General features: G+C 43.3%; 1 protein-coding gene across 1 annotated transcript in view; it reads left to right on the top strand.

Annotated features, from left to right (window-relative positions):
* Positions 1-21,426, top strand: part of PHF11 (PHD finger protein 11) — a 154,000-nt gene that overhangs the window by 41,459 nt on the left and 91,115 nt on the right. Inside the window, exon 6 of the mRNA XM_030202407.1 lies at positions 7,543-7,703. Within this exon, the coding sequence (XP_030058267.1) occupies positions 7,543-7,703 (161 nt within the window). The remainder of the gene's footprint in view (positions 1-7,542; positions 7,704-21,426) is intronic.

Raw genomic sequence — 21,426 nt, 5'->3', positions numbered from 1 at the left:
TACTCCGAACAATTAACTTGGTTACAATCTAGAAATAAAGTTCGAACATATGAATTTACCAATAAAGCAGGACGCCTCCTGGCCATAAAGCTACGCAGGCGAAAAGTAGATCGAACAGTCACCCACATTAGGGACACGAGGGGCAACCTGCTGAACACCTCAGAGTCCATACGGAGGCGTTTTAGCGAATTTTACCAGGAGCTCTATGCACAGGAGATTAATCCTTCTGAGGACACTATATTAGACTACTTAGCTGAAAGTGACTTAGCATCCCTGAATACCCAACAGAGGACTGCCCTCGATGCACCAGTTACCCCAGTTGAGATACAAAAAGCTATACAACATTTGCCCTCATGTAAATCACCAGGGTTAGATGGCTTACCTAACGAATTCTATAAGAAATTTGCCCCCGAATTGGCCCCGCTGTTCGCGGATTTGTTTAACATGATTGGGAAGGGGGAGTCGTTGCCTAGTTCCATGTTGGAAGCCTGGATTGCGGTATTGCCTAAACCGAATAAAGATCATACAGAATGTGGGTCCTTCCGTCCAATATCCATCTTGAACGCCGATGTTAAAATCTTAGCAAAAGTTCTGGCCAACCGTCTGGCACCGCTGCTCCCAGCTGTTATCCACCCTGACCAAGTGGGTTTTGTTCCATATAGAAAAGCAACAGATAATACTAGGCGAGTGGTCGATTTAATATATTTGGCCAGAAAAATGAAGAGGCCTCTCTGTCTCCTTAGTCTGGACGCTGAAAAGGCCTTCGACAGGGTTCATTGGCCCTTTATGTATAAAGTGATGGAGGCCTTTGGGATAGGACCGCAGTTTAGTGGGTGGATCCAAGCATTCTACAGCGCTCCTAAAGCTTGTGTTCGAGTAAATGGGGGTAACTCAGCAATGATCCCTTTACACAGGGGCACTAGACAGGGCTGCCCCTTATCCCCCCTGCTCTTCGCCATGGTTATGGAGCCCTTTGCAACCAGGCTTAGAACCAATCCGGGTATCTCAGGACTTTCTATTGGTGGGAGAAATCATAAACTATCCCTTTTTGCGGATGATGTACTATTGTTTGTCACTAATCCCTTGACCACCTTTCCTGGGCTTTTGAAAGAGATAGAGGAATACTCTAATGTGTCGGGATTTAAAGTCAATATGTCCAAATCTGAAGTTCTGAACGTGACCCTTCCAGAGGAGCTCGTGGGAACGCTGGGGTCCTCCTACGCCTTTAGGTGGGCTAATGGGAGTCTTCGATACCTGGGAGTAAACTTGTCGGCAGACCTCTCAAATCTTTTCTCAATTAACTACAGGGGCTTGGCAGGGGCGCTCATCGAGGACTTGGGAAAATGGGGTGATCTTGATCTTTCCTGGTTCGGCCGAATAGCGGCAGTAAAGATGAATGTTCTGCCGCGCCTGCTCTACCTTTTTCAGGCTCTCCCAATCAAAATGCCCCGTAAATTCTTATCATCATTACAGGACCGTATCATGCGTTTTATTTGGGCGGGAAAACGACCGCGTATGGCACGCTCGGTCCTATACCAGGACAGAACGAGAGGAGGGCTGGGAGTGCCCAACCTGGCTTGGTACTACAGAGCGGTTCAGGCACGCGCGGCAGTGGAATGGTTTCAGGACTATCCGGATCGGCAATGGGTGCAGCTTGAACAATACACCCTGGGTGAGAGGCCGTTGGAGGCCCTTATGTGGGTCCCAGGCTCGCATAGATCCTTGGAGGCAGGACTTTGTCCTTCTATATATGTCACTCTCTTAAATTGGGACAGTCTGTTCCCCCATCGACGTACGACATTATCTCGTCTGTCTCCCATAGCTCACAACCCATTGTTTTACCCCGGAATGATAAAAGGAGTGTTCACAAGATGGTACACTGGAGGCTTACGAACATGGGGTCAACTGTTTGACGGGGAGCATTTACTATCGTACACTGAGGCCCTTGAGAAGTTCCCGATAGTGGGGTCAGACCAATATGCCTATCTTCAATTAGCCTCTTTTCTTAAAACAAGGGCAGTTCGGGAGGTAGTGGCTAGGGAACAAACAGCACTAGAAACCATCTGTGAAGGCCGACCTAAGACAAGTGGGTTGGTATCGCGCCTCTACCACATTATAAATAGGCAATCCCCGACATATACACTTCACAGGAAGAGTTGGCAGAGGGAACTGGGCATGGAGTTGGAGGAGGCAGGGTGGGAAAAATTGGAGAGGGCTGTGGTGGGGGTGTCGTCCCCTGTGCCCTTTAAGGAGAATGCGGTAAAGGTGTTGTACCGGTGGTACCTGACGCCCGAACGTCTACAGCGTATTTACCCTACATTGACGGGGCTGTGCTGGAGGGGATGTGGGGTGCGGGGCACAATGGGACACATTTGGTGGACATGCAGGAAGGTTAAGGCCTACTGGAGAGCGGTACGTAGCAGGTTGCAGAGGTGGACGGGGAGCCCAATACCTTGGAGCCCGACTCTTTTCCTATTTTCTGCCCTAGCTGCAGGTCTCTCTCGTACCCAGCAAACTTTCTTGAGACAGGCCATAAGTGCAGCGAGAGTTACAATTGCTGCTCACTGGAAGCAGCCCACAGCTCCACCAATTACTAGGTGGATTCAAAAATTAAGGCACATCTGCGAGATGGAGAGACTCCTAGCGGAACGGCACAATCAATTGGGTAGATGGCACTCGACCTGGGATCCCTTTCTCCTTCATGTATAATTTGTCTGATGACCTATGTTACGGTGGTGCCCGAAGGGGGGGAGGGGGGAGGGAGGGGTGGGGTGGGTTGGGGTTCTGAGTGACAAGAGTGTTACGGAAGTGGGATTTCATATAAAAAATTCATTTAAAAAAAAGTTGAAGTTCTGAAATGGTCATTCTGAATAATTTTCTAGTTATATTATCACAGTTAAAAATTTTTCTCTTGGTATAGCATGAGACTCTTACTACTTTTTGTATTACTTATGTGCTATGCTCTCGGAGACTTATGTTGTGCACAATTGATATGTAATATTATACCCATGTTGTAATATGTTTCAGATTTTGTGTACTAATAATCAATAAAGACTTCATGGAAATTAAAAAAAAAAAAAAGATAGAAAGCAGAGAGTAGGGTTAAATGGTCAGTATTCACAATGGAGAAGGGTAGTTAGTGGGGTTCCCCAGGGGTCTGTGCTGGGTCCGCTGCTTTTTAACATATTTATAAATGACCTAGAGATGGGAGTAACTAGTGAGGTAATTAAATTTGCTGATGACACAAAGTTATTCAAAGTTGTTAAATCACGGGAGGATTGTGAAAAATTACAAGAGGACCTTACAAGACTGGGAGACTTGGCATCTAAATGGCAGATGACGTTTAATGTGAGCAAGTGCAAAGTGATGCATGTGGGAAAGAAGAACCCGAATTATAGCTACGTCATGCAAGGTTCCACGTTAGGAGTCACGGACCAAGAAAGGGATCTAGGTGTCGTCGTTGGTGATACATTGAAACCTTCTGCTCAGTGTGCTGCTGCAGGTAGGAAAGCAAATAGAATGTTAGGTATTATTAGGAAAGGAATGGAAAACAAAAATGAGGATGTTATAATGCTTTTGTATTTCTCCATGGTGCGACCACACCTCAAATATTGTGTTCAATTCTGGTCGCCGTATCTCAAAAAAGATATAGTGGAATTAGAAAAGGTGTTGAGGTACCCTGTCTGTGGATGAGATGATTGTAAGAAGGAATGCCAAGGTTCTAGCTTTCTTTAAATGAAGAAAGGAATGGAGGGTCTGTGAGAAAGTGCCGAGGCAAAACCTAGTTCTCCTTAAGAGACTGAGATGTATTTTCAAAGCATTTAGACTTACAAAGTTTCATTATAATCTGTGGAACTTTGTAAGTCTAAGTGCTTTGAAAATGAACCCCTAAATATTCTACTGTATGGAAAGCAGCAGAATTTTGGTCAGAAGGGAGTGGATAAGGGTCACATAGGAGTCTATTATAAATATGTATAAAGTACCTTTCCAAGCTACCATCCAAAAATGAGCCAGGGGTTTGGCAGAAGATTATATTCTCAGTGATTTTTTGGAAAGGGGTGAGAGGAGGAATGGTTGTTAACATAAAATGCATTTTAAGATGCTCTATATAGACTATGCATGTCCCCGCTGGGTCATAAATCAACCAGATAACAAGGGGTCTTCAGCTTTACTGATCCAAACACCAGAGGCAGGATCTTAAACTGTGCTCTGTATAGCAAAAGCAGCAATGCACTTCCGCCAACACTGGGGTCACATGATGTGGGCCTTTAGGTCCTTCACCATCCTTGTAGCCGTATTCTTTATTTTAATTTACAGTATTTGATTGCACACTTCACTATGTTAGTTCATAGAGAATTACAGAGAAAATTATGCTAGCACCAATTTCAATTACAAGAGATCAATACTATTCTGAACAGGTAAAAATTTAAGGTATGCTTAATTTTTTCCGTTTGGTGGAGCCCCACAAATTACCAAACCGTTACAAAATTGAGCTTTTTTAATGACACCTTGTCTCGTTTCCTCTCCATGGTGGAGCCCCACAAGTTATTTTCCAAGCAGTTACAAATTGAATTTAATGACACTGAATAATCTGCAGTCTGTTCATCTCACATGTGGACACCCCCAATATAGAGTAACCAGGGGCGTAGCCACGGGCGGGCCCGGGTGGGCCTGGGCCCACCCAATTTGGGGTCAGGCCCGCCCAGCAGCACAGGGATTCTGGAGGCTCCGGTCCCCATCATCGTCCCTTCCCCCATGGCGTGCCGCAACTTTCACCCCCATCTTCCCTCACCCTCGCAGGCCCGCCCAGCAGCGATTCCGATCGCAGGCAGCTCCTTCGGCTCGCACACGCTGCCTGCCGGCTGCCGCTCAAATCTCCTTGCAGCTACTAAGCAGCAGCGCTAACCAGGAAGCTCAGAGGAGAGGCTTCCGGGTTAGTGCTGCTGCTTAGTAGCTGCAAGGAGATTTGAGCAGCAGCCGGCAGGCAGCGTGTGCGAGCTGAAGGAGCTGCCTGCGATAGGAATCGCTGCTGGGCGGGCCTGCGAGGGTGAGGGAAGATGGGGGTGAAAGTTGTGGTACGCCACGGGGGAAGGGATGATGGGGAAAAGATGTTGGATGGGGGAGGGAAGACGGGGACAGCAGCTGCACGGGGGGGGGGGGGGGGAGGGAAGAAGATGGAAGGAAAGATGCTGCACAGGGAGGAGGGAAGATGGAATGGTGGGGGAGAAGAAGCTGCATGGGGAAGAAGGGAGAGATCCAGTAAAGGGGTGGAGGGGTCAGGAAAGGAGAAGTCTTGGCTGCATATGAGGTGGAGGAGAGGGAGACATGGGGATAGGTGGTGAGAGGGGGAGAAATGTTAAACATAGGGGTGGAGAGGAGGGCAAAATGGTGGGCATAGGGGTGGAGGGAAGGGAGAAATGTTAGACATGCTGGTAGAGGGGAGGAAGGTAGATATGCTGTATGGGAAGGGGAGAGAGATGTTGGACAGTGGGAATGAGAGGGGGAGATAGACATGGGGGTGGATGAGAGGTACACAGTAGGTGGTGAGGGGGGAAATGCTGGGCCATGGGGGAGAGGACTACTACTATTAATATTTAACAGGAATGAAGAGAGAAGGGGCAGGAAAATATAAGGCTACCATGGTGGGGTGGGGAGGGGATCAGATGCTGGTTAGAAGGGTGGAGGGAGAAGATGATGGGAAGGAAATGAATGAGAGATAGTGAGTACAGAGAGTAGAAATATGGTAATGGGAAGTAGATTAAAGATAAAAAGAGAAAGTAGAGATGGGGAGGAGTAAGATGGGGAATGGGAGAGCAAGAAAGTAGAGATGGGGAATGGGAGAGCTAGTGGGTGAAAGAAGAAGATGGAAATTTGATAGGTAGTTGAAAAGTAAAAAGGAGACAAAGAAGGGTGAGAGAGAGGCAGAAAAGAGCTGCAAAGGAATGACCAACATGTCAGAGGCAGGAATAGTGAGGGAACAGACAGGAGAGAGGAGAAAAGACAAATGGCCTACAGCCGTTTGAAGAAGAATTAGCAGACGGCAGAGAGGAAAGCAGAAAAGAGAAATTGGAACCAGCAAGATGGAAAAATAAAATGTCCAGACAACAAAGGTAGAAACAAAGCATTTTATTTTGAATGTTTTAAATGGAATATGTTAGCTTTTGGAAATGTGCATAGGATGTCTTTGTATTGTGTTCTGTAGAAAAGGAAATGCATGTTTTGTGTCTCCAGTGTTGCAGTAATGCTTTGTTTAACTTCTTGGGGTTCCTTTTCAATTTTTGTCTAAATATTTTTATTTCTAATTTGTGATCCCTTGTTCTGTATTTGGTGAGGTTCTGTTGGTGTGATAGTAATGGCAGGTGGGAAATTGGAAGGGAGGCAAAGAGGAGAGGGAATCAGGAGAGGGGAGCCCTCCTTTATTTTCTGACCTGGGCCCAAGCAGGTCTAACACCAGTCCTACCCCTTGCTGTATAGCTGGTGAGGATTCCCAGACATCCCCAGCTAAGGACCTCCTCCAAAGGCGGCCAGAACTCCCTTCTACCAAGCTCTGGCAACAGCATCCTTGAGCCATCGACAGCTAAGCATGTGTGGGGTGCTGGCATCAGTGGCTTAGGGTCATTGCTGCTGCCTGCCAAGCTTGGTAAAAGAGAGTTCTGGCCACCTTCAGAGAAAGTCTTCAGCTGACTGAGCTTGAGGATCTTCATTAGCTAAAGTATTTATATTTTGAGGTGGAGGTAGGGCGGAGCAGAGAAAATTTTGTGCCCACCCACTTTGGGCTCAGGCCCACCCAAAACTGGCTGTCTGGCTACGCCACTGAGAGAAACTACAATGAACCAATCTCAAGCCCATCTGTGCATATACCACTGTACGTAGATCCCTCTGCTCTAAGTATGACTGCAGAGAATTCACTATCCATAATTAATAAAAGGCAAGTCTTATCACACTACATATTTATGGCTCATTGCTTGGCCTCAGCTTTGTTTGAGAGGGCCAGAAACTGTAAGTCACAGTTTGCAAGCCATTATATTCTGAAGGGAAGAATTTTTTTTTTTAAATTTTAAACTTGGTATAAGAACTCTGGAGAACTGAGCCCCTATAGAATGATGTGTGCAATCTACTTGCTGATAGGGGAACAAATCCCACACATTTGAACAGGTCTGGTAGGACTTGAGGAAAGAAAAATAGCAGGTAAAGCTTAGTTCTTTCCTTTTACCCTCAAAAATCGTGTTGAAGAATGCTCTTCCTACATTAATGACTTTTACTTACTATGATAAGAAATTCTGTTCTACAATTGAATGGAATTTTGGACAGTTACTTCAGTATAAGCTTCCCCCACGCACCATCCACTTGAGGCTTTCTTGTGATGTGATTTTGCAAGTGATCAGTTATCCACCTGGACTACACTGAGTCCCCAAACTTGTTTTCAATTGTAGTACACAATAAATTGTGTTTGAAATTAACAAATTAAAGATTAAAACACAACCCCTATGCATCATTTCCAGTTGATATACTGATCAGAGAAATTATATGATTCAAAATTAGATGATGATGACAGTAAGGAGGACACTGATGAAACCATGACACAAGATGATGACGATAATGAAAATGGTAACCTAACGACAGTTGACACTGAGAAGGAAAATGATGATAATGAAAATGGTAACCTCCTAATGACAGCTGACACTGAGGAGGATAATTTCCAAGTAAGTGAATGTATAGAAATCCATACACCATAGAAATTACAATGTGAATTCACTAATAGGACACAGTTTGTATCTTTTGGAAAGGAAACATAGAAAAATGAAGGCAGATAAAGACCATATGGCCTGTCAAGTCTGCCCATCCATGCCATCTACTCTCATCCTGTGTACTTGTCCCAAGATTTCTTAAATTCAGATACAGTTTTTGTCTCTACCACCTTCACTGGGAGGCTGATCCACGAATTCACCACCCTTTCTGTGAAGAAGTATTTCCTTAGGTTACTTCTGAGTCTGTCCCCTTTCACCTTCATCCTATGCCCTCTCATTCCAGAGCTTTCTTTCCGTTGAATGAGACTCGCCTCCTGTGCATTTATGTCACATAGGTATTTAAATGTCTCTGTCATATTTCCACTCTCCCGCCTTTCTTCCACAGTAGACATATTGAGATCTTTAAGTCTGTCCCCGTATGCTTTATGATGAAGACTAATAATCATTTTAGTAGCCACCCTCTGGATGGACTCCATCCTGTTTATATCTTTTTGAAGGTGTGGTCTCCAGAATTGTACAAAATATTCTAAATGAGGTCTTACCAGAGTCTTATACAGGGCATCACCACCTCTTTTTTTTTCTACTGGCCATTTCTCTCCCTATGCAACTTCTAGATTTTGCCGTCGCCTTTTCTACCTGTCTGGCCACCTGAAGATATCACATACAATCACACCAAAATCCCTCTCCTCTTTTGTGCACAAAAGTTCTTCATTCCCCTAAATTGTACTGGTCCCTTGGGTTTTTGCAGCCCAAATGCATGACCCTGTATTTTTTAGTATTAAATCTTAGCTGCCAAATTCTGTACCGTTCCTCAAGCTTCACTAGGTCTTTCCTCATGTTATCCACACCATCAGGGGTATCTACCCTATTGTAGCTTTTGGTATCATCCGCAAAGAGGCAAACCATACCAGATAGTCCTTCAGCAATATCACTTACAAAAATGTTAAAAAGAACCGTCTCAAGAAAAGAACCTTGTGGCACACCACTGGTAAAATCCTTTTCCTCAGAGTGAGCTCAATTAACCACTACCTTCTGTCGCCTTCCACTCACTTAATGGCCCATACCAAGGGTAGTCTGTTTATTTATTAGTTGTCTATGCAGAACCGTGTCAAAGACTTTGCTAAAATCTAAATACACCACATGTAGCGCTCTCCCTCGATCCAGCTGTCTGGGCACCCAGTTAAAGAAAGTAATCAGATTTGTCTGACAAGACCTTCCTCTAGTGAAACTATGTTGCCTTGGGTCCTGTAATACATTGTATTCCAAGAACTTTAATAATCTTTGTTTTAAAAGTGTTCCATTAATTTACTTACCACAGAAGTCATTCTGTAGTTCTCAACTTCTTCCTTCCACTTTCCTGGAGAAGGACTACATCTGCCCTTCTCCAGTGCTCTGGGACCGCTCCCAACTTTAGAGAAGTATTGAAAATGTCAGCTAGCGGAGCCGACAGAACTTCTCTAAGTTTCTCTAGTACCTTCGTGTATGTGCCATCCGACTCCGTCGCTATGTCCACATTTAGTTTAGCTAGCTCCTAATGAACACAGTCCTATGAAAATTGTTATATTTGTTTAAGTTATATATCTATGCATCTGTAGTATCCCTGGCTGCGGCTGACTTAGGGAGCAGAAGACCTCAAACCCAGGTCTTCTACATAGTAGAACTGCCACTGAGCCAGTAGGTTGACTCTTCCCATCCCTTCTTTGAATAGCTTCCATAGTTGTCCAAATACTTGGAAGAATGAAAGCAGAAATTCTGTACAGTAGCTATAACCCTTGAGAGGAATATTAGGCTAGAAAAAGGCAGTATATAAAGAAAATTAATATTATTATTAAATAATGCAATTCTTGTACGTACTATTTTACAAGTAAACTACAGAGACTTCAATACATGGATTCAATGAATGATTAATAAGGGTCATACAGATACATAGCTAATAGATGACCCAAGTGGAAGATCTTTGTAAACACACGATTGAGTTCTTTAAGATAACAAAGAGTAGTAGGATCAGGAATTGTAGGTGGTGAGACCTATTCAGATTACTTTAAGCCTTTAACACTGTTCCACACAGGAGACTATTATAAACGGTGAGAAATTGTTTAAACAAAACAGCTTCAAAAGTGAAGGTCAGGGAACTCTACACTCTAGTGAAGGGAAAGTGACCAGTGCTAGCTCCAGTCTTCATTGCTGGTGTACTTGCGTTATGAGAGAAGAAAAAGTGGACCATGAAAATCTGAAGCAGAGTATATGTCATAAGGGAACAAATAAAATGAAAGATGATTTTAAAATATTGGAAGAATAGTCGGAGGCTCAATCAGTTGACTGCACTGTACATTAAAATGGTTTAAAACTATATTGAAATTCACTTTCAAAAGACTAACCTCAAGGCAGCCAAGCATGATGAAACAGCAGGAGGGCTGATTAGTGTTATACCTGAATGAGGAGGAGAGGTATCACTAATAGCCAGAGAAAGGTATTCTTCAAGGACAAGCAGGTCAGACAATTCTCACATGTGGGCGATATCATTCACATCGTCCAGTGCGGAACGCTTTTGCAGCATACTATATGTTTAAGAGCATGCGACAACACTCCCACAGCGCATGAGTGAGTGCCTTCCCACCCGCCGTGAGAGTTCAGGACCATCAGTCTCTCTTCATCCGTAGTGAGGACAGAACAAGCTGTTTGCGGTTTCTCACACTGTGTTGTAGGTAGTCAATTATTTTTGTGCTTTCCCTACAGGTATTTTTTTGCCCTGTTTTGTGTTTTTCCCTTAACCCTCCCCCCACCCCAGCCACATAGGTCTCCTCCCCCCCCCCCCCCCCTCTGCCACGTAGGTCTCCCTTTCCCTGCAGCCCCCCCTAGGGGCCTCTCACTCCAGCATACCTCTCCTCCCTGAAAGTTCAGCATATATTTCCATTCCCTGCAGCCCCCCTCCTCCCAGAACATCCAGCACACCATTCCCTGCAGCCCCTCTCCTCCCATAATTCCAGGACACCTCTCCATTCCCTGCAGACTCCCTCCTTCCATACGTCCAGCACAACTCTGCCTTCCCCAAGGGCCAGGGAGTGATGCTCAAAAACCATATTTTGGCTTTAAGGCCTGAAAGCGGCTTCAAGCATGATGCTTTCAATAGTTTTCTGAAGACTAGAAGATTAGGAGCTAGTCTGAAGTAGCAGGGAACTCCAGAGGGCTGAAAATGTCCCTGGGGTAGTTGTCTGCTGCTTTGTTGCTTATGAAGTGCAGTTTCCTAGATGCCAGCATGACTAGGCAGGCTTGTGGCAGAGAGTATGATGGTGTACGTAGGGTAACAGCTGAAGAAGTGTGGTGAACAGCCTCAGTCTCAAAGGCCAGTGCCAAGATTTTTTTTAACATAACTTGGACTACTGGGAGCCAATGCAAAGATTTACTTACACTGACTTAATGAGCTGATGCATTCTATAATAGTTGCAGACACCGATCCATGTTTGTTATTTTTTAAACCCCTTTTTCACTAGTAGCTTATAGTGTGGTTCCCAGTACCTGGGCTTCAGTACTGAGCTTAGAGTCTAATAAAACTCAAGCTACAAACCTGGCAGATGAAGAGAAGGGCATACATTTCCAGGTCACATTGGAGTTTAAAAGCAGTCGGAGTCTTTTTAAATTCCCCAAAGAACTTTCAGTCTTGTGCATTTAGCAGGCTACCTTCCTTCCCCCAGATCAAGGATTGCTGTTGCTTCCTTCTCCTTTCCCCATCGCTGCTGCAGTGCTTGCAGGTTACATTTTCGGCTGTCTGCAATTCACACAGGCACTCCGGGGCCTTCCCTCTGCCACATCTGGCCCTCTCTGATGCAATGCCTGTGTGAATTGCGGACAGCCTGAAAAAAGCTGCAAACTGCAGCAGTGGTGAAGGAGGAAGCAGCAGGTTCCGAACATGCAGGATGGGAAAGTAGAGAGCAATGTTGAATTGCAGGCAGCGGGAGGGAGGTTAGGATTTGCCGGGGCACACCAGGGTGCCGCAGCGCATAGTTTTGGAACTGCTGCCCTAGGCATATATATTTGTGGGCCCCCAGCCCTACCATGGGCCCCTCTCCAGATTTACTTCTTTTTCACCACTGCCCTCATCCCTTCCTCCCTTCCCCCCACCCTGCGTTTCATCTTTCTAGAAGGAGCAGAGAAAAGTGCAGAGCCTAACTGTAGGTATGATAGCAGTAATAGTTTGTGAGTGAGCTGGACAACTACCAAGGTACCCAGTTCCAGGAGGGAAATTCTGAGCCAGTCCTGGATTTCTGACAACCTGGTACATTATGGAACCTGAAGCACTGATTTCAATCAGGGACTACAAAGAGAACACTGAATTGGGGATAAAAGTTGAAAAACAGAACTGGTAAAAAGTCTCTCTCATGGAACTGAGTATCTTGCCAGCTCTGGAGCAGCAGGCTGAGAACATAAGAATAGCCATATTGGGTCAGACCAAAGGTCCATCTAGTCCAGTATCCTGCTTCCAGCAGTGGCCAATTCAGGTCACAAGTACTTGACAGAATACCACCTAGTAGCAAGATTCATGCTACTGATCCAAGGGACAGGCAGTGGCTTTCCCCATATCTAGCTCAATAGCAGACTATGGACTTTTCCTCCAGGAACTTGCCTAAACCTTTTTTAAACCCAGATACACTAACCACTGATACCACATCCTCTGGCAATAGTTCCAGAGCTTAACTATTCATTGAATGAAAAATATTTACTCCAGTTTGTTTTAAAAATAGTACCATGTAACTTCCTTGAGTGTCCCCTAGGCTTTGTACTGTTTTAAAAGATTAAAAAATTAATTTACATTTACCTGTTCTACACCACTAAATATGTGTAGACCTCTATCATATCCCCCCTCAGCTGTCATTTTTCAAACTGAAGAGTCCTAACCTTGTAAGCCTTTCCTCATATGATTGCAGTTCCACCCCCTTAATCATTTTGGTCACCCTTCTTTGAAACAGGAAGGTAGGGTAAGTCATTTTCACTTTCCATTGCCTCTAGTACAGACCAGAGATGTCAAGGGTGGACAGTCCCAAAGATTAAGGTTTAAGGGCAGTGTATCTAAGGTATAAATTTACAAATTGTTACACACGAATAAAGCTTCACAAATGAAAGCAGAACAATATTTCCTTTTGGTGCTTCTGAAAGGATATAAACAGAGTGGAGGCATTATTAGGGTACTGTTGAAAGCAATTTGCCCAGGTAATGTAATAGCAGGGTAAATTACATGGGCTGAAAACTTCCCTTCACTTAGTATGTTCACAGGTATATTTGCACCACTGTACTTCTCTGTTCCAGCCAATATTTTTTTTTGTTACGTTTGTACCCCACACTTTCCCACTCATGGCAGGCTCAATGCGGCAGGCAATGGAGGGTTAAGTGACTTGCCCAGAGTCACAAGGAGCTGCCTGTGGCAGGAATTGAACTCAGTTCCTCAGGACCAAAGTCCACCACCCTAACCACTAGGCCACTCCTCCATTGCAAAGAGAAGCTCTATTTATCATAACTACTTTGACCTACTGCAAACTATGTGTTTGTGTCTTCTTCCACCATCATTGGAACAGGATGTTTGCAAATGCCAATTGCTTGTCACTCTTACACTAAAATCTCTGTCAACCACATGATAGAGTGCTCGGGCAGATTCTTCCAAAGTCCTTTGGAATAAATATAACAAAATAAAGATGGCGTTGCAGGCTATTTGAGAAGATGTAGCTGGAAAGTGTGACATGCAGAGAGAAGCTGATGGACTCCGTACATAGCTAGCCACCCTAGAAATGGTTTTTATTATCAACAGAAAACACGAATCATGTAGTACAGGCAACAGAATAGTACAAAGTAGCGCGTCCATAGTGCACACACATTATACAGGTACAGATAACAAGAAGTGACCCGGTCAGGACAACGAGAGAACTACTATTGCCGACCAGAGTTACAAAGAGATAATACAAATGTGTCTTACTCTCCATTTTTAATAAACAAGATGAAAAAAAAAAAACAAAAACAGAAAAGCAATTGCCCCCAATCCCCTCCCCACCTCCTCCCTCTTCCCCTCCCTGAGGCTGAACCACAATGCACATGAACACAGCTGCTTTTTACTGGTGGATAACTGCAACAAGCGTGCATGACAATTACTCCATAAGCTAACGTATGGATGGGCATGCCTTTGGGTGGGGTCGAAGGTCCCCCCTCCTACATTACCATCTGTAGCATGCTGGCATATCGCTTTGCTGGGGGTGGGGGGAGACCTGTTCACCCAGTGTTGCAAGATAACCTTCTTAACCAGTATTAAAGCCAGAAGAGTTGTAGGATTAAATTCAAGGTCTTGGTTTTAGCCCATAAGACTTTACAGGGCCCTTTTACTAAAGCTTTGTGTGGGCTAAATGCTGTGCATCCTCTTTTATACCTACGGACCAGGTGGCACAGCGCACACTAATGTCTGTTAGCACGCACCAAGCTTTAGTAAAAAGAGCCCCTACATTCTGGTATTCCCTGCTGCTTTTCTTCCATGCGTATCTCATGTTTTACCCTGCTTTCTTCATTCGCTTCATGATCACTGACTTTCTCTACCTCCTGTTCCTCAAGCAAGACTTGAATCCACAAGACATTCAGCCTTTTCTTCCTGGCTCCCTCTGTGGAACATGTTAAGCTCTCAATCTGTGAGCAGAGGCTTCCTACAAGAAATTCCATGAAGGGTTTTGTTTTGTTTTAAGGCATACTTTTTCTCCCTTGCTTTGTCAGTTCATAGGATCCCAGCAATTCTCGATGGGTTTTGCAAACATGGCTGTTTCTCCTGCTGCTCTTTTGTGCTTTTCTTCTCTGTCTCTTTCTTCTCTCCTGATTCTGCTTTCCAATCAAGTTGTTTTGGCATTTTTTTGTTTATTTTTAGTTTGTAAACCACTGGCATTTTATAATGAAAGGTGGTATAGGAAATCTGAATAAACATAAACCTGTGATAGTTGCTTTTACCACATCCTCCGCTAATGAATTCCAGAGCTTAACTATGCCTTTTCTTCATCGTGTCTCTTTCTTGTCACGTATTTTGGCGTCCTCATCTGTAGCTACTCCATTTTTATTTCCTTACACTTCCATTTATTTTCTGTCTCCTGTCTGCTCCATTTTTTATGCTCCTCCTCCTTGATATCTTTTTTCATCTCCATAATGCCTCCTTCCCTGTTCCTTGTCTCCACCAGCCTTTCATTTCCTTCTCTCTCTATTGCATCTGCTTCTTCTTTCCCCAGCATCTGCTTCTTTCCCCACTCTCCCAGTGTTCATCCCAATGCTTACGCTTTACATCCATCTTCGCAGGCTGCCACAATTCCCACCTTCTCTTCCTCCCTCCCACATTCCAGCTTCAAATTTGTTTCATTTATTACTTTTATGCACTATCCTGCTCAGTGCAGTTTTCAATGTCTCACAGACATATCCATAAAAAAAGCAAGACAGCATGAATTCACAATCAAATTTAAAACTTAACATCATTTGAAACACCATATTCAAACCCACTAGCTAAAATCAAAACAGTTTAAATCACAGGATAATGACGGAGAATTACACTTTATTCCTAAGAGCCCAAACAAATAAATACCACTTCAACATTTGCCAAGATCCTCTGGGAGTTTGGGAACAAACAGTAGATTTGCTATTAAGAATCCCATTGCACCTGCCTTGGCGAGCCTTTCTTCAGCAACAGTCAAAATTACTAGTCTCTTAGTACCTGTGGAGCATGGTTTCCCAAAGGTTCAAATTAACACATTAAACCTCAAAGATACTCTCCCATATATTTAGCTGAAGTACTTTCCCAAGCTTCAAAACAACTTGTGTACAAAAAATTCTAAAAGAGAAAAAGCCTCAGTTCCCTCACCTCCACCCGTTGCAAAAAGCTTACAGGGTGAAAAGGATTTTAACGAGGGTAAATACTCATCATAAGCATAAAAAAACATTTCAGAAGGATTATTTAAAACTCCACTTGTATGCAATTTCTGGTTCAACAAACTTAAACGTGACAAAAGGAAAAAAAAGTCTTAACAACTTAGCTTTCAAGGAACGGAGTGCTCTTCAACTTTAATTAATCATACCCAAAGGTTCATACATCTTCAACAAATTCCTCCGGTACTAGGGTGTCTCTCCTGTCAGTGATTTAAAAACCAATGTAGCCTGCTTAAAAGAAATGCACTATTACAGGCAGTCAGTATAAAGTGTTTCAGATAAGGCTTAATGTGTTCTTTGACATCCAGATGATCAAAAGCCCTGCGCTGTTACAAAGAGTGCTCTAAAATAGCGTTGGAACTGCACGGGGCTTTACCGCACCAATGATCAGAGATAATTGCATGTAAATTTAAGCACGCAATTATCTCTGATCATAGGGTAGAAATGCAGGAGAATTGTGCCTGAGCATGCACTCAGTGGTGATAGTGAGACCAGAGAATGGAGACGTTAACTTAAGTAACAAACTATAGCCTTCCAAAACACTTGGATTCTAGGGCAGGCCCAAAAGGCATGATAAAATGAATTAGCATCTAAATTGCATTTCGGGCAGGTTAAGGGATTGTATTTTTTCTATTTGGACTTGATCTACTGAGGCAAAATTGGCTCTGATGTTCCTAGTAACTGTTTGGCCTTTCACAAACCCAACTTGGGACTCATCAACCTATGTTGGTAAAACCTTAGCAAGGCGGTTGGCCAGAATCTTGGCAAAAAGTTTGATTTAAAAATTAAGAAGGGAGATAGAATGGTAAGAGGACAGGTATAATGGATCTCTTCCTGGCTTTGAAATTAAGAAGGGAGATGGGACAGTAGGAGGACGGGTATAATGGATCTCTTCCTGGTTTAGGCAAAACTATCACCTGTGCAGTCTTTAAGGAGTCTGGCATCCATTGTGTATCAACAATGGAGGTAAACATTGCAGCTTAATGGGGACTGATCTGGGTGGAAAGCAGTTTGTAAAATTCTGCCCTAAAGCCATCTGAGCCTGGCGTCTTACCCAAGGTGCTAGCGTTTATCACAAATTGGATCTCATCTAATGTGAAAGGCACGAAGGCACGTTTAGCATATTGATCCAAGTTGGACTTATGCTAGGCAGATCATGATTATCCAAGTAAATCAGTTCTGGCATAGTATCAGCACTATCAAGGGACTCAAAATATCGGCAAAATAGAATTGATTTCCATATCAGAGTGTGTTAAAGTCCCATCTGTCTGATGTAAATGGGACACCTTGTTGGCGCCTTTTATTACCATGAAGGTATAACTAATATTTATAGTAAGTGAACAATTTTACTGCCCGTTGATGTAGTAATGTATTAAGATCAACCTTAACTGTTAAGTAAGAGAGCCGCATTATGAGCCAAGGGAGCCAATCCAAAAAGGCGTCTGTATCTACATATAGCAGTTTCCAGGCAGAGAATTTGTTGATCTCTCATTTTGCATCTCCTTTTGAAATAAGCAATGATGTCTCAACGCAAAACAGCTTTCGCTGCATCCCAAAAAAAGAATAGACCTATCTAAGTATTGATTATGGAAATGGTACTCCTGCCACCTCCGAGTCTTGGAAGTGGGGGTCAGTGTATAAATCTAAGGAAAACCTCCAGTGATAAAACCCACGATCGTTCCTCTCCAGTTTTAGCTGAAACCAAATTAGAGCATGAACGGAGACCCCATATGGTCCAATTTTTACCTGCGGAATACTGGAGAATAAATGTTTGGAAACCAACTGATAGTCAGTGCGGGCTGGAATATGCTCAGCACATATTTGTGAAGTCCCTATCACCTGGGTGTAGTGTACACCAAACATCAATGAGGTCCAGTGTGCTACACAGCAGGGGTAGTCCTTTGTCCAGCTCAAATCGAGTGCAACTAGGTGGGTGGGACTTGTCAATCACAGGATCATAAGCTACATTAAAATCACCCCCTGGAATCATATTATTATCTGTGATAGGAGCCAGAAGCTTTACCAATTTGCGGAACATTTGGTTGTTGAAAACATTGGGTGCATAAAAATTGCAGAACACAAATTTGTGGTGGGATATGGTGACCTAAACCAACACACACCTACCATCTGCACTCTGGGTCATTTTATGTATTTGTACATCTAGGTTCTTATGGAATAGAATTAATACACTAGCCTTCCGGTTCAACGCTGGTGATTCTACCATGTGGCCTACCTGCAATTTTCGAAACTTTTGATGTTCACCTGAAAGGTGTGTTTCCTGTAGAAAAGCTATATCGACCCACTGTCAGTGCAGAGCTTGTAGTATTTTTTTATAATAGGTGAGCTTACCCCCCCCCCCCCAACATTCCTTGAAGCAATTTTAAGGGTTATCATGTATGAAAACTATGAGATTCACACGGCAGGCAAAAATGTGATATGGCAGAAGAGGCGGTCCCAGCCAGCAGCCTCCACCACTGAACAGTATCCCAGAACACCCTTGACCTTTTAGGATCTCGGTGTGAGAAATCCTGCCATAGTGAGAAAGAAGAGAAAGAAAAAAAAAGACACTTTTTTGTTTTTTCTTTGCATATGACCCAAAGACACCATGAATGCCAATAAAATATAAATAAACGCAAAGAGAAAACGTTCAGTTTTTCAAAGAAAACAGATTGATCAGGTTCACTGTTGTGCTCATAACACACAAAACACAAAATAACCCAGCAATAAACCACCATAGAGCAAACCCCTCTAACAATCCAAACAATCTATTGCCCCCTTGTCACACCAAACCCATCCTAACCCCAGTTATTGATCCCCCGTCCATACAAAGGACCGAAGTCACTGTGAGATGAACCTTCCCCCCCAAAAGATCGAGCTTGGGATAAACAGGAAACAAGGTGCACTCCTAAAAAGCAAGGTAAACAGAACAACTTTAAGAAGTATTAATAAATCCAGAACAAATTTGCAAAATTACAGATGATCCTATCTGTAAGCAAAGTGTAATGCTTAGTAATACCTCTCAAGAGAACCCAAACAACTTGTACAAGGGAGTGATGCATCAGAGCTTCAATACTTAACCAAAGAAAAATAAATAATAAACATTCTCGACAGAAAATATACGTTAATCAGGACTCCAACTGTACATTCTTTCAATCGCAATAAGCTCGTGTCCAAATCTATGTAGCAAGAGTTGTTGCTTCTTTGAAATTACAGTTGGCATGCAATCTTCTTGGTCATCCACTCATGTGCCCAGAGAACTCAACTAATATAGTAAAGAGTTAACCATGCTAGATGTTCAACTTTTCAAAACATCCATAAGCCAATATAATAACTTTTGTGCAGCATTCAACATTAGGCTGCACCTTCCAATAATGGTATGTTATCATTGATAGCGATTTTTGCAAGCAAATTTCCCCCACCTACACATATCCAGTGTGTGCACCTCAAAATGAGACGACTGAACACTGAGTAAAAGTAAGAGAAGGATAGGGTTTAAGGTTAAAGAACAGTCATGATATGAACATTGTAGATCATGTATCCCTTGAAAGTCAATTGACTAAAGGCACAGATGTAGTAAGCCCACACTGTGCGGCCTACCAACCATCGTGTTCCATCCAGTACTGTTCCAGAAAGTCACAAAACTCAGATCTGACATCCATGAGTTCCCCACAGGATTCTAGTTAATCTAGCAGCACTATAGTTGCCACAAAAGAACTGTTGTCAAAAACGTTAAGATAATTTTCTAATAGCGCTGTCAGTGCCTTAATTTAAGAACAGAAACAACCATCTGATCATCATGGTTCCTCGGTTACTTCTGGTAGTTGTTGGGCAGAAGACAGGGCCTTTCCCGCTGCCATGAAAAAGTAAGGCTTATGTTCTTTCATGATTCACAGCTTAGCTGGATATTGTAAGGCGAATGATATCTTTTTTTGTATGGAGAAGTAAGCACACCGTATTGAAGGATTTTCTTTTCACTGAGACCGCCACCAAAAAATTCTGAAAACATAGGATTTTATGGTTGTCATACTGAAGAGGCCCTTTCAACCAAATGGTCCATTGGATTTCCTGTTTGTGGGCAAAGTTTAGGATTTTGAAAATCAACGTTCGAGGTCTGGCTTCTTTATCCTGTAAGGGCCATAGTTGATGTGCTCTCTCAATTCACAGCAGGCCTAATCCTATTAGTAGTTGTAGTGATTGTGAAAGTCAGCGTTCCTGAAAGACCCTGACATCCACTTCTCAAATCGTCTCCGGTAGACCTACCAAGCGTAGATTAGCCCATCACGACCTATTTTGCAGGTCAATTTTCTCTTACAGTTTGGTGATCTTGTCAGTTATTGCTTGTTGTTGATTTTCCTGTCTGTGTATAGAATCTTCCGCGTCTGAAAGACACTGCTGGTAGGATTGAAGGTCTTGTAGCGCACCCAACTTGTTATCAACTGAATCAAGCTTATCCACAATTCGCTGCATTTTCTAATCAAATGTATTTTCTAATAAATATCTGAATCTCCTGCGCTATCTCATGTGCCCAGGCAAAACTGATAGTCGATGGGCCAGCCAAATCATCCTCCACCATCTTGGGTTCTGTCATTCACCCACGATTCTGCTTCTGCCGTGGTATTTTTGAGGTCATATTGCTGTTTTAAGACGATCCCACGCCACAAAGTGAAATATATAAGGTATATAAGGTAGTGCAACATAAGAAGATGTTCCCAGGATGGGTTTTTACTGAGAGGGTTGGGGAGCTCACCTCACCAACACCCTGCTTCCTAGCTTGGCATCACGTGACTCCCCAAACTCCCAGATTTGAATGTGCAAATCATAATTAGTGTCAGTCCAGCAGCCAAAATATAGTACTAGAAATACTTCATGATACCTTCAGTACAAACCCCTTCCTCCCACCCTACACCCCGTTGGCATCCATATTATAACATAAGAACATAAGAGTAGCCATACTGGGTCAGACCAATGGTCCATCTAGCCCAGTATCCTGTTTCCCAAACAGTGGCCAAGCCAGGTCCCAAGTACCTGGCAGAAACCCAAATCATGGCAACACTCCATACTACAAATCCCAGTGCAAGCAGTTGCTTCCCCTTGTCTGTCTCAGTAGCAGACTATGGACTTTTCCTCCAGAAATTTGTCCAAAACTTTTTTAAACCCAGATATTCTAACCGCTGTTACCATATCCTCCGACAAAGAGTTCTAGAGCGTAACTATTTGTTGAGAGAAAAAATATTTCCTCCTATTTGTTTTAAAAGTATTTCCATGTAACTTCCTCGTGTGTCCCCTAGCCTTTGTACTTTTGGAACGAGTAAAAAAATCGATTTACTTCTACTCATTCTACACCACTCAGGATTTTGCAGTCCTCAATTATATCTCCCCTCATCCGTCTCTTTTCCAAGCTGAAGAGCCCTAAGCTCTTTAGCCTTTCCTCATACAAGAGGCGTTCCATCCTCTTTATTATTTTGGTAGCTCTTCTTTGAACCTTTCCTAATTCTGCTGTATCTTTTTTGAGATATGGTGACCAGAACTGAACGCAATACTCATGGTGCAGACGCACCATGGAATGATATAAAGGCATTAAAGCATTTTCGGTCTTATTCACTATCCCTTTCCTAATAATTCCTAGCATCCTGTTTGCTTTTTTGGCCGCTGCCACACCCTGAGAAGATTTCAGCGTATTATCTACAACGACACCCAGATCTTTTTCTTGAGTGCTGACCCCTGAGTGGACCATAGCATCAGGTAACTA

Source organism: Microcaecilia unicolor, chromosome 4, assembly GCF_901765095.1.
Source record: "Microcaecilia unicolor chromosome 4, aMicUni1.1, whole genome shotgun sequence".
Taxonomy (NCBI): domain Eukaryota; kingdom Metazoa; phylum Chordata; class Amphibia; order Gymnophiona; family Siphonopidae; genus Microcaecilia; species Microcaecilia unicolor.
This window is presented reverse-complemented; position numbering and strand designations above follow the sequence as displayed.